The sequence below is a fragment of the Lepidochelys olivacea genome (assembly GCF_965140295.1).
Source record: "Lepidochelys olivacea isolate rLepOli2 genome assembly, chromosome: 4".
NCBI classification, from domain to species: Eukaryota; Metazoa; Chordata; order Testudines; family Cheloniidae; genus Lepidochelys; species Lepidochelys olivacea.
Genome location: NC_140414.1, coordinates 113,989,015 through 114,001,149, shown reverse-complemented (window position 1 = coordinate 114,001,149; position 12,135 = coordinate 113,989,015). Strand labels below are relative to the sequence as shown.

The 12,135-nt window shown below is 43.1% G+C and overlaps 1 protein-coding gene across 1 annotated transcript in view; it reads right to left on the bottom strand.

Moving 5' to 3' along the window:
• Positions 1-10,952, bottom strand: part of PPARGC1A (PPARG coactivator 1 alpha) — a 502,323-nt gene extending 491,371 nt beyond the window's left edge. The window contains exon 1 of the mRNA XM_084626598.1: positions 10,771-10,952. Within this exon, the coding sequence (XP_084482724.1) occupies positions 10,771-10,857 (87 nt within the window). The 5' untranslated portion in view covers positions 10,858-10,952. The remainder of the gene's footprint in view (positions 1-10,770) is intronic.
• Between the last annotated feature and the right edge of the window lie 1,183 nt (positions 10,953-12,135).

The window sequence follows — 12,135 nt, the reverse complement described above, 5'->3', positions numbered from 1 at the left end:
TAATTTCCTTCTTTGACAGAGTTACTGGCCTAGAGGATGGGGGGGGGGGGAACGCTGTAGACATGATATATCTTGATTTTAGTAAGGCTTTTGATGTCCCATATTAAATTCTCATAAGCAAACTATGGAAACATGGTCTAGATGATACTACTGTAAGGTGAATGCATAATTGGTTGAAAGGCTGTACTCATACAGTAGTTATTAATGGTTCACTGTCAAAATGGAAAGACATCATCTGGTGCGGCCCCAAAGGGTTCTCTTCTGGGTCTGGTAGTGTAACAAGAGAACTGAATTTTACTGAACTGCAGCCATTTTGTATATCCAGCCACTATTCACTGAAAACCAAATACCACATAGTTAGGAAAAATTGTTAGGCCTTTCATAGGCAAGACCAAACAGCTGTATGATTGCAGTTTTGCTAATCAGAATGGGAGGATGGGACAGAGAGTTAATGTACCATGAGAATGGTAGGGAGTGTGTGACCTTGGCTGACCTTGGACCTAAGTGCCCCTGACATACAAGTTTTATTGTTGTTATGACTAGAAATGCTTTGCTGATAAAGATAATGAGCAATTCGCTGAAGGTAGGTGACCCACTAGGGGGTTACTATGAGTTATGTGCTTTGACTGAGCTAGCTATATAAGATTAAGTAAAAGAGTACACCTTGGAGCAGTTTGTGGCAGCTTTTCTTTGAGCAGAGACTGACATCCTCCCCCCAGCAGCTGGACGGAAGGAGTGCTCCCTGGAAGCCCAGTAGTTGCCCACTCAAAACTATGTTAGACTTTGGGTAACTATGCTTGGGGTGCTCTAGAACTACTGCGTGTGTGTGTGCGCGCTTGAGACTCAATAAAGAAAGAGCTTTGGGTTAAAGCATTCTTGTTTGTACTAATCATTTATCAGATGGAGGAGCCGTGTCCCCACTGATTTATTCCTGACACCTCCTGAAGAAAACAAAGTTAAGTTACCACAGTTTTGGGTTCTGAAAACCCTGAACAACAGTACTATTGAACATTTTCATTGTTGACTTGGATAATGGAGTGGAGAGTATGATTATAAAATCTGCGGATGACACCAAGATGGGAGGGATTGCTAGCACTTTGGATGACAGGGTTAGGATTCAATATGACCTTGACAATTTCTGAAATCAATAAGATGAAATTCAATAAAGACAAGTGCATAGTACTACACTTAGGAAGGAAAAATCAAATGCATGAATACAAAATGAGAAATAACTGGCTAGGCAGTAGTTGTCATAAATATAAAGGGAAGGGTAAACCCCTTTAAAATCCCCCCTGGCCAGAGGAAAAATCCTCTCACCTGTAAAGGGTTAAGAAGCTAAAGGTAACCTTGCTGGCACCTGACCAAAATGACCAATGAGGAGACAAGATACTTTCAAAAGCTGGGAGGAGGGAGAGAAACAAAGGGTCTGTGTCTGTCGGTACGCTGCTTTTGCCGGGGATAGACTAGGAATGGAGTCTTAGAACTTTAGTAAGTAAGCTAGCTAGGTATGTGTTAGATTATGATTTCTTTAAATGGCTGAGAAAAGAATTGTGCTGAATAGAATGACTATTTCTGTCTGTGTGCCTTTTTTGTAACTTAAGGTTTTGCCTAGAGGGATTCTCTATGTTTTGAATCTAATTACCCTGTAAGGTATCTACCATCCTGATTTTACAGGGGTGATTCCTTTACTTCTATTTCTATTAAAAGTCTTCTTGTAAGAAAACTGAATGCTTTTTCATTGTTCTCAGATCCAAGGGTTTGGGTCTGTGGTCACCTATGCAAATTGGTGAGGATTTTTACCAAACCTTTCCCAGGAAGTGGGGTGCAAGAGTTGGGAGGATTTTGGGGGGAAAGACGTGTCCAAACTACGTTTCCCAGTAAACCCAGTTAGAGTTTGGTGGTGGCAGTGGATATTCCAAGGACAAAGGATAAAATTAATTTGTACCTTGGGGAAGTTTTAACCTAAGCTGGTAAAAGTAAGCTTAGGAGGTTTTCATGCAGGTCCGCACATCTGTACCCTAGAGTTCAGAGTGAGGGAGGAACCTTGACAGTAGTACTGCAGAAAAGGAACTGGGGGTTACAGTGGATCACAAATTATATATAAGCCAACAACATGATGCAGTTGTGAGAAAGGCTAATACCATTCTGAGGTACATTAACAGAAACGTTGCATGAAAGACAGTAAGTAATTGTCCTGCTCTACTCTGCATTGATCAGGCCTCAGCTGGAGTAATGCATTTTAGGCACAATGCTTTAGGAAAGATGTGGACAAACTGGAAAGAGTCCAAAGAGAACAAAAAAAAATGATAAAAGGTATAGAAAACCTGACCTATAAGGAAAGGTTAAAACCACTGGTAATATGTTTAGTCTTGAGAAAAGACGACTAAGGGGGGGGTGGGATACCTGTTGTAGTCTTCTAATACGTTAAAGGCTCTTATAAGGAGGATGGTAATCAATTGTTCTCCACATCCACTGAAGGTAGTACAAGAATTAATTGGCTTAAATTGCAGTAAGGGAGATTTAGGTTAAATATTAGGAAAAACTACCAAGGGAGGTTGTGGAATCTCCATCACTGGATGTTTTTAAGAACAGGTTAGACAAACACCTTCAGGGATGATCTAGCTATACTTGGTCCTGTCTCAGCACCAGGGGCTGGACTAGATGACCTCTCATGGTCCCTTCCAGCCAGCTATGATCCTCAGCTTATGGTCCTACATGACATGGAACGGGTGTTTTTGTCACAAGTGACACAGAATGGGTGGGAATGGTGAGGGTTTCTGAGGAAAAGTAAGTTTATTTTGGCCAATGAATTGATCTTTTGCCAAGAATTAACCACTCAAATGTATAAACAAACAAGAATAGGATTTAGCAAGTGATAAAGGAAATGGCACTTCATCGTGAGACCCAAACCAAAATAAGCACAATACAGTGACTAAGGACTGTTCCACAAAAGGATTACGAGGCATATAGTACATATTGCCATGACAGCATCCACCAGTTCAATGGTGTATTCTCTTGTGTGGATCTTCTCCCCTCCTCTCCTACTCTTCCCCATCCCTGCCGTATATAGGGCCTGATATAAAGCCCACTGAAGCCAATGAAGAATCTCCGATCAGCTTCACTGGAGTTTGGATCAGGCCCATAGTACACACACTTCATTTCTCCCTCCTGAAGAGTATGAATCCTTGACTACCAACTTTAACGCATCACAAAGCTTGCTGATAATTAGCATCTGTGCAAAGTGCAGCTCAGTATTTCCCTATTTTGAAATGGATATATGGGTAAATAACTATGCAATCAGCTTGTAACACTGAGGCAAAATGCAGATATTATGTATAGGTGTGTATTTTGTGAGGGGGAGGGTCACAGCCTCCTGTGAACAATTACTAAGTTGTCAATGGAATTAATTAGTTTTTTTATTTTAAAAAGTTATTGATTTGTTACAATAACCAGCTACTACTGTCTCTTTGTATGTGGAGATTTGTAAACTACTTCCATTTGAGAAGTAATTGATTCCATTTTTATCATTTGCACAAGTTTATGTGGTTGTCGTCATCCATAGAGCTTATAATATCTATTTGCTGCAAATTATAGTTCTTCATTCAAAAGCTGTATTGGAAAACAAAATGCTAGTTTATGCTGTAAATGGAAGTACAGAACCTTAATCACTCATTGTTAACATTAGGAACTCATTTTATTCTTTGCAAGAACAATTTAATTAAAACTGTGGAGAATTTGTGTGTGTGTAAAAGTACCAAAGTTTCAAACATATTTACACTATATGACAGGTGATGAAATGAACTTCTTCTCTTCATGCTGACATGAACCAGACTGTTTTGGGAGCGAATGGAGGTCTTATGATTAAAGCACAGGACTGCGAGTCAGGAGACTTTGTTTCTATTCTTGGTTCTCCAACAGATTTCCCATATATGCACTTGCACAAGACACTTAGGCTCAAGTTTTCAAGTGTCTATAGGTGCCTAAACTGCAGCATATGGAGTGTGATTTTCAGACATGTTGATCACCTGCAGCTCCCGGTGACTTCAAATGGAGCCACAAATACACAGCATCTCCTCCAAAAATAAGACCCACAGAGTCTCAAATTAGGCACCCAAAACCAGTGACCACTTTTGAAAATATTTCCCTTAATCGGCCTGTACTTCAGTTTCATCTACAAAATGGAGATACTACTACTTACTTACCCCAACAATGTGCCCCTGAAACTTAATCAATGTTTATAAATAGCACTGGGATTCTTAGGTACAGAGCACTTTAAAAGTATGATTTTCCCTTCCTTTTCAGCAATTTTACAGCACTAAAATTTCAAATCTATGAAGAGATTTGCTCACAAAGCAAAGAGAATCATTAGATGGAACCAAAAAAAAAAATATTAGAAATGTGCACCTGCTTTTCCACATTTCATTTAGCCTCTACACCTAATTTTAGGTCAGGTTTTCTGCTATGTATGTCCGTTGTGCTGGTATCCCTCAGTGATACCTTCTGGTCATGGCGAGACTCACCCTATCTCAGGCATCCACACTGCCTCAGGAAAAAAAATATTACAAAACCCATTAGCTTTTGGTAAGTCAGGTCAGATGATTATAATCTAAATGATAAAGATCAGGTAATATTTTCAAAAATGTGTACACATTTCTCAGTAAGACTCCATCTATAAATGAGGATCTCAAAGCTTAAGGTACATCAATAAACCCTTCTGCAGGGGTTAGAACTATCAGCTCATTTTTGGACATCTGTATAAAAAGAAATATTAAGATATAGTTATGGTCTCAAAAAATGAAAATCCTCTTGGGTGACCCAAAAAAACCCACGTCACACTGCCTCATATAGTAAATCATTTTACTGTTGCCCTTTTATATTTAATACCCTTCTGCAGTACACATTTATCTCTACACTAGCAAAGTGTACTCATTGATTTCCTATGGACTCTCTGGAAGAAGGTTCTGCTTCCCTGATGATGAGTACAAAGGGTGGATGACCCCATTCTCATTCCAATGCAAACCCTGCACTTTTACATTTCTGCGTAGACCATATGAATGTGTGGCCAGCTAAGAACTCTCTGCCCTCTTCCTACAGAATGCATTGCTGCTGTAACTACAGGCATTTTTTCCTTCTTTATGCAACAGTATTTTTGAAGACCACAGTCTAAGGTGTGAACCTCTGAAATGCATTCATTTATCAGGAACATAACTGTACCTTGCAAATTGTAGCTAAATCTTCTGTTCTAAACCAATATTCTAAAATGACATCTTGCCCCTTTTGTGCATGTGTTTTAAACCAACATTATTTTGCTCTACTGTACCGTTATTTTGCTGTTTTGCTCAGGGACATGAGGAAATGGTATGGACCCAGTTTAAATCATATTTATGTGCCAGATAAAAGTGGCATCAGGAACCCACTTCCTTTTTACATCCAGGATGCAGATGAGTTTAGTAAACAATAAAATGATTTTGAAAATTGGCCAATCATTTTATTTGACAACCCTAGCAAATAAAATTTTAAAATCAACAGTTACTACTGATCACAAATTTTTAAATACATCTTTTATGTGGAACAGTAAAAACTATTTTTTGAAATGATCATTTCAGGTTCTAAAACAAATATAAACAAAAATTCCCTCAACTGTGATACTAAGGACACCTTGAATTATTCTAACTGAAAGATTTTTAAATCCAAATTACATTTAATCAAGTATGTTATTTGTTTACTTTTTGTACTATTTAGTTTATTCAAGGGAAAAGTGTCTTGTCAGTTTCAGTTTTACTTCGTTTCACTTTTTGGTTCTTATGTACTAGCACATAGTGCCACTAGGATTGCAAAAGACACACGACAATCTTTAAATCCAAGATTAACACTTTTTAAATTTTAAACATCACAAAGCCCATCTCTGTTAGTAACAGATTAGGCTATGTACAACTTTTTTCATTAAGCAAAAACCCTAAACTTTGGATCTAATCTATCAGACATTGTCTTTTTAATCTCCAGAAACCTTGGGACAAATTTTGCTTAGATTACAACTGAAAATAAATGATAGTATCAATCCAGTGTTTTACAGACTTCTGAAAAAACAACACAAAACGTATCACAATTCACAGTCTTTTTTTCATAATAAAAAGTCCCAGTCCACAAAAACCTAAGACACCTTGTTGGCAGGGCAACCTGAGAAAATCTGTACAGCATCTCACTCAACACTTGGTTATCTCATATACACATATAGTACATGTTGGCAGTATGCACAAATACTTACACAGAAATTTCTAAAACTGCAGAAACTCTAAAGTCTGGGGATCAGACCAAAAAGGCCAGAAATACTGAAAGCAGCGCTGACTCAAAGGTATGACTTGACTGAGGGGGGTCAAACGCAAGCTGAGCCATTGGAGTTACTCTCAACACAGGAAGGAGAAAATGCATAGAGCAAAGTATTAAATTCAGTCCAACACCCAGGAAGTACTGACTGGATTGTTTTTCCTTGGCTATTCCATATTCAGAAACACACAAAGCCAAGCCACAAAACCAGCTCTCAGCTCAAGCTTTCGACAACTTACCTATATCCACTGACTGCTTTCAGTGGAAGGGTTTATATAAAATATTACCAGGTTTAAAAATAGTACAAAGAGGAAGGGGGGGGCCTAGTTAACAAGCATACAGCTTAGAGTTCCAATGGGAATCAGTGCCTGCTGCATGATGAGATAGCATATAAGGGAGAGTACTCCCTCAAAACATCACAGTTTTGTATTTCCACTACAGGGATTTTCTTGAAGATGAAAGACCAGGTTTAAGCCCGCAATTATAGTTTTAAGTTTTTATGGTTCCTTTCCTTTCAAAGGATCCTAAAGCACCTCACATCACTACATAGATTCAACACCACTGCAATGCAGCCACTTCTGGGGTGGACAGCAGTAGCTAACCAGTACACAGAACATTAATCAACAGCGAGGGGAAGGAGAAATTATGGACACCACCACTATGTTAGACCTTTGCTCTGAGAAAACCCATAGCTTTTTTGGTAGGGGTGGGGTAAGCAGAGGTAATGGTTAATTTTTCATGACTATTAAATAAGATGAAAAAGAGAATTTCAGTTTGCCAGTTAGTCTCACTTGGTTTCTGTTGGACAAATGTCCATAAAAATCACCACCAGAACTGCCAGTTTTGTTGACAGTCTCAGAGAAGTCAAAAAATTAATCAACCTAAAGACAACTGGTTCCTTCACTTCACAGGGGGAAGCTTGTGCCATCCTGTAAATAGAGAATTTCAGTCTCCAAGGTTGGCAATCCGAACTCTGAATCCTACTAAATTCTCTTTTAAAAATTAAGAGAAAAAAAAACTTTAGCACATAGGTGTTATTTTTAGAGTTCTCTTTAAGAATGCAAAAATATGGCAAGCATCAACACAACAGACCTTCATTTTCATGCAGAGTGCCTTGGAACTGGATTCAAAATAGATTTCTTGGTACAGTCTCCAAATTTAAATTTTCCAGGTATGGCTTCCCTGATGTTTTTCAGTTTTATATAAAAAACAAAAAGTTATTTCTAAGAACATTACCAACAAATCACCCCTCCACAGCCAATGCTGAAAGATGAACTGCAATGATATGTCGAAAATGCAAAAATTAAAACTCCTAAACCTAAGGTTTAAGTCATAGAGTAACTGTCCTACTTCTGATTTTAAAATTGCTAGTTTTTATATGGTGTTTACAGGAGAATTCACTTTACTCTCCTTCATTTGGTTGTTTATATTGAGAAGTGTTATTTTGATTACATTTAATTTTATTAAGAACATGGCTTGTGATGCCAGGAAGAAATCTCCTCAGTGAGGTATGGTTGAACTGCTATTGATATTGTACAAAGGATCCTTTTACATGGTACTAGATGCTGGGAGTGCATCATATTGATTTAGGAATAAAAAGCTATTTTTTCAAGTAGAGTCAACCCTTCCTTTCATAAGCACTTTGTAATGCTTTAAAGTTTGAGGGCTTGTTTTTTTTTAAAAAATGAAGTGGAGTAAACAAAACAAATTAGATTTGAGCAATGTTGCTATATTTAGTGAGAAGAAATGGTTTGTAAGCTTTTTTGGCTGCAGTTCAGATTAAAAAAACCATTAATATGTCTGGCTCTCAAATTTAGACCAAGGCTACTTTTTAAGTGTTAAAAAACATATACAAACGGATTCTCAGCAATACTGTATTAATTTTCTGATTATGTATCAGCAGTGAGCATCCTATTGCTAATTTTCATTTGGGTGAATCTGATTGTTGTAAATGCTAACATGAGACGTATAAGATAACAGAAGGGACTCATGAACACCAAAACCGGTATGTATCTTAAATTCTTCATGGGTTAGCCCTTGGAAAATCTTGGTGTGCCCATCTATTCTTGTTGCACTGCTGTATAGTGCTTATACCTTCTATTTCTAAACTCCCTCCCTAATCATGCATATTTAATTCAAGTTTGTGTACTATAACTTAGAGTTTATATAGTCCTACTAAAAATAGATCAGCAGCATCCCACATTTTCTTCTGTTTTTCCCTTAGATACAATAAAACACTGGTCTCCAAAAGAAAGCAACTATAGATTTGTCAGTAATTTGCCCTAGTTTTCATTGCAGTTTGGTCATACTTGAAAAAAAATGCATAAAAGAATCTAGCATTTAACACTGCTGTCCTTTTATGGAAATACATTTCACTATAGAGTGGAACTAACTTTATCTAAATGAACTGGTTTAGACCTGATTTTATTGTCTGCGTCCTTCTTAGCAATTTCCCCCCTCCTTTGGTTTCCAAGGAGCTTTCCTTTGACTGCTTGCTTTCAACCAGGCATAAACCCTTGTTAGATTACACTAAATGGTGTGGATTCATATAATGGGAGAAAATAATACATTGTGCATTATATAAACACACTCGCAGCGGCGGTCCTGCCTTTTAGGGCTAGTGCAAGGCGCAGCTGGTTGGTGGGGAATCACACACAGCAACTTATCATGCTTTAGCTGCCCTTGCCTAGTTGGCCGCGCTGCGCCGTCGGAGACCCAAGCTTTGGCATGCGGACAGTCCTCGGTTCGATGCTTCCAACAAGGGGCTGGCCTGGAAAACGGGGCTCGCTCAGGCTGACTCACGCGGTCGATGCCCCGCGGGTCTGGTGGTTCCGCGCACGCACAGACATGAAACGCCGGCAGGCTTCGCCTGTCCCTGAGCACAGCACAGCGTGAGGGGGCTCCTGCCGATTACTCCAACGAGCCTCCCACCCCCACGGGTCAACAGAGGCAAGGCTCCCTTGGTCCCTGGTCGCCCCAGTGCAGCCCCGCGTGCCCATGCCCGGAGCAGGCTGGCCAAGCGTTCGCTCCCGTCTAGCCCCAACCAAGTGCCTTCCAAGTTGGGGCTGAGAAATATCTGCTCCCACCCCAAGACCCGGGCAGCTCGCTCTGCACTCGGCGGCTCAAGCGCAGCGGGCAGGGCTCCCGGGCGCCCGCCGGCCCCGGGCGCTCGGGCTGGCTGCGGCGGCGGCCGCCGGAGGAGGAGCCCGGCCGCCGGCTCCCCGGGCTGTGACCTCCCGGAGGCAGCGAGCCGCGTGCGGCGCCTGGAGCCCTGGCTGCGAGGGGGGTAACCTTAAACCGGCAGCGGCTCGTTCCGGGAGCTCAGTTTCCTGGAAACCGGCCCTGTGGGCCGCACGTTTTTCCATGAGCTCAGCACAGCTCTGCCCCCAGCAGGGCGGGAGCCACGCAGGCGAGCCTCCCCCGAGCCCCTCCGCCACCTGACACACACACACACCCCGCCGCGCAGCTCCCCCCCCCCCACCCGCGGCCGGGCTGGGAGAGCTCCTCTCCCTCCCTCCCTCCCTCCCTCCCTGGGCGCTGCTGCCTCGCCCGCTCCGTGGTGCGGTTCACCTGCCCGGGGAGCCTGGACATCCACGGCTCAACTTTTCCCACCGCCGCCCGGGAGAAACCCGCTCCCTTCCCCACCGCACGCGCGTCGCCTGTGGACTTCGCCAGGCCGGCAGCGGGGGCAGCAGACGACAACCGTTATTTAATTGAAGACCTTCGGGAGGCTCCCAGAATAGCTCTTGACAACCTCAGACTGGGATTTTTTTTTTTTTTTACCCTTCTTCCTCCTCGCTGCTTTTCAGCTGCCCGCGCAGCCTCCCAGCCTACACCTCCTTGCAGAGCCACTGGCTGGGAGACTGAGGGGTTCCTTGGGATGCACGGGGTGCATTGCACAGTCATCAAAGTTAAGTGGTGGTGGGGAGCTCTGAAGCAGGGAGGAACGATCGGGACTATTCCCATCCAGACAGGGTCAGTAATTAGGGCATGTGATGCTTATTCAGCCATTTTGGGGGGGCTTCCAAGCACCTTAGCAACTAGCACGGTTATCCCCCCAAATACTCACATCCCCCCCCGCACCCCTCAGTGCAAGGCGAAAGGAAGAGCGCAGCCACGGTGGGACTTGGGAAGGCTTCGCTTGAGTTGTCTTGTGAGTTGTTTCTGGGTAACGCACCGCTCTCCACCTAGTGCCAGCACCCGCTCCTAATTCTCCTCCTCCTGCTGCTGCTCCTCGGTCCTCCCAAGAGGGGCTTGGGGGAAGCGGAGATCAGGCACATTCCACGGCTCAAAAGCTCCTTCTCTGTCATTTTTGCACCATCCTCCCCTTTTGAATAGAAACCCACACCCAGGGCAAAACCACTTCGCCCCCCTCCCCACCTCGGCGTCCCCTGGGGCGCTAAGGGGGTGCAGAGGAGCGCGCGTGGCCGCTCAGCCACCTCTTACCTGGTTGTAGGAGCTTTCCCAGGAGGAGGTGTAGTTGTAGAAGAAGGAAGAGAAGAAGGCATCTTCTGACAGCCCGCAGCCAGCCATCCCCCGGGTGCAAAGCCTCTTCGGCCAGGCAGAGCAGCCTTTGCAAACTCTTGCTTCTTGGTTGGTCGCTGCTGCTCCTGGCGCTGCCACCCCGGCGTGTGCCTAGAGCTTTGCCCTGGCGGCGGCTCACAAGGCGTGTGCGTGGGAAGGGGGGGGGGGAGAGAGACTGGATGGAGAAGAGAGGGGATGTGTGTGTGCGCGCGTCTGGTTGTAGAAGCACTGAGGAGCCAAAGCCGGAGTCACGTGTACGCGCTCACTCCGCCGCCGCCGCCGCCGCCGCTGGGGACGGGCTGTGGCTACAGCCCCTGGTACTAAATCACCAGCGCCAGGTGACCTTTCCTCCCCCCCAATTTCCTCCCCGGCACCGCGGGCTGCGCAAGGAAAAAGAGGGCGCTCGCTTGCAGAACCTGCTGCTGCACCAAAGCAAAAAAAAAAAAGGACGGGCAAGTGAAGTGGGGATGAGGCTCCTGCGTCCCCCCCCCCCACCCCAAGATCTGAGGTGCAGACTCCTAGCACAGGCGTCGTCTTCCCCAAGTGCGTTTAAACGCGCCCTTTGGCTGCAATTGATTGAGTCAGGTGGCAGCGTGAAAGAATTACACGCCGCCAATTTTACTCCCCGCCTTCGGGATTTATGCAAATCAATACAAAAAAGTTTATTTTTAGTTTCCAGACTATAATCAAGCAAAATCTACATTCTTTAAAAAGATAATCTGTGCGTGCATGTGCACATAGGCCATTTCTCCTCTCCCTCACCCTAAATAAATAAATCAGGTCTCCGTTTAGCTGTCCAGCAGTATGAGCCTCCACAGTAACTGGGATGATATTTGAAGTAGTCCTGTATATAAAGTCTATTGCAGCATGGTATAAGGAAGCTTTTCCCAGCCCCTGAAGCCTCATGGGAATTTTGGAAAAACAGTGAAAAAGAAGTGTGTTATATCATTTTTCTCTTTCTTCTCCCACACTAATCTTTCAAAGGGATGTGTATAAAATTTGTTTCTCAAAAGTGGTTAAGAACTTATTTGTTTTTCTTTTAAAGTTTAAGTAGCTGCAGAAGTTACTTTTCATGTGACTTCATTTTGTGCTTTTCCTATTTTTTTAAATGTTTCTCACTCTGGGTTATGTGAAAGCCCCCCCAAAGTCAACAATGAACATTTTCTAATTACAGGTTGCAGAGTAGCAGCCATGTTAGTCTGTATCCCCAAAAAGAAAAGAACTTGCGGCACCTTAGAGACTAACAAATTTATTTGAGCCTAAGCTTTCGTAGGCTACTTCATATCC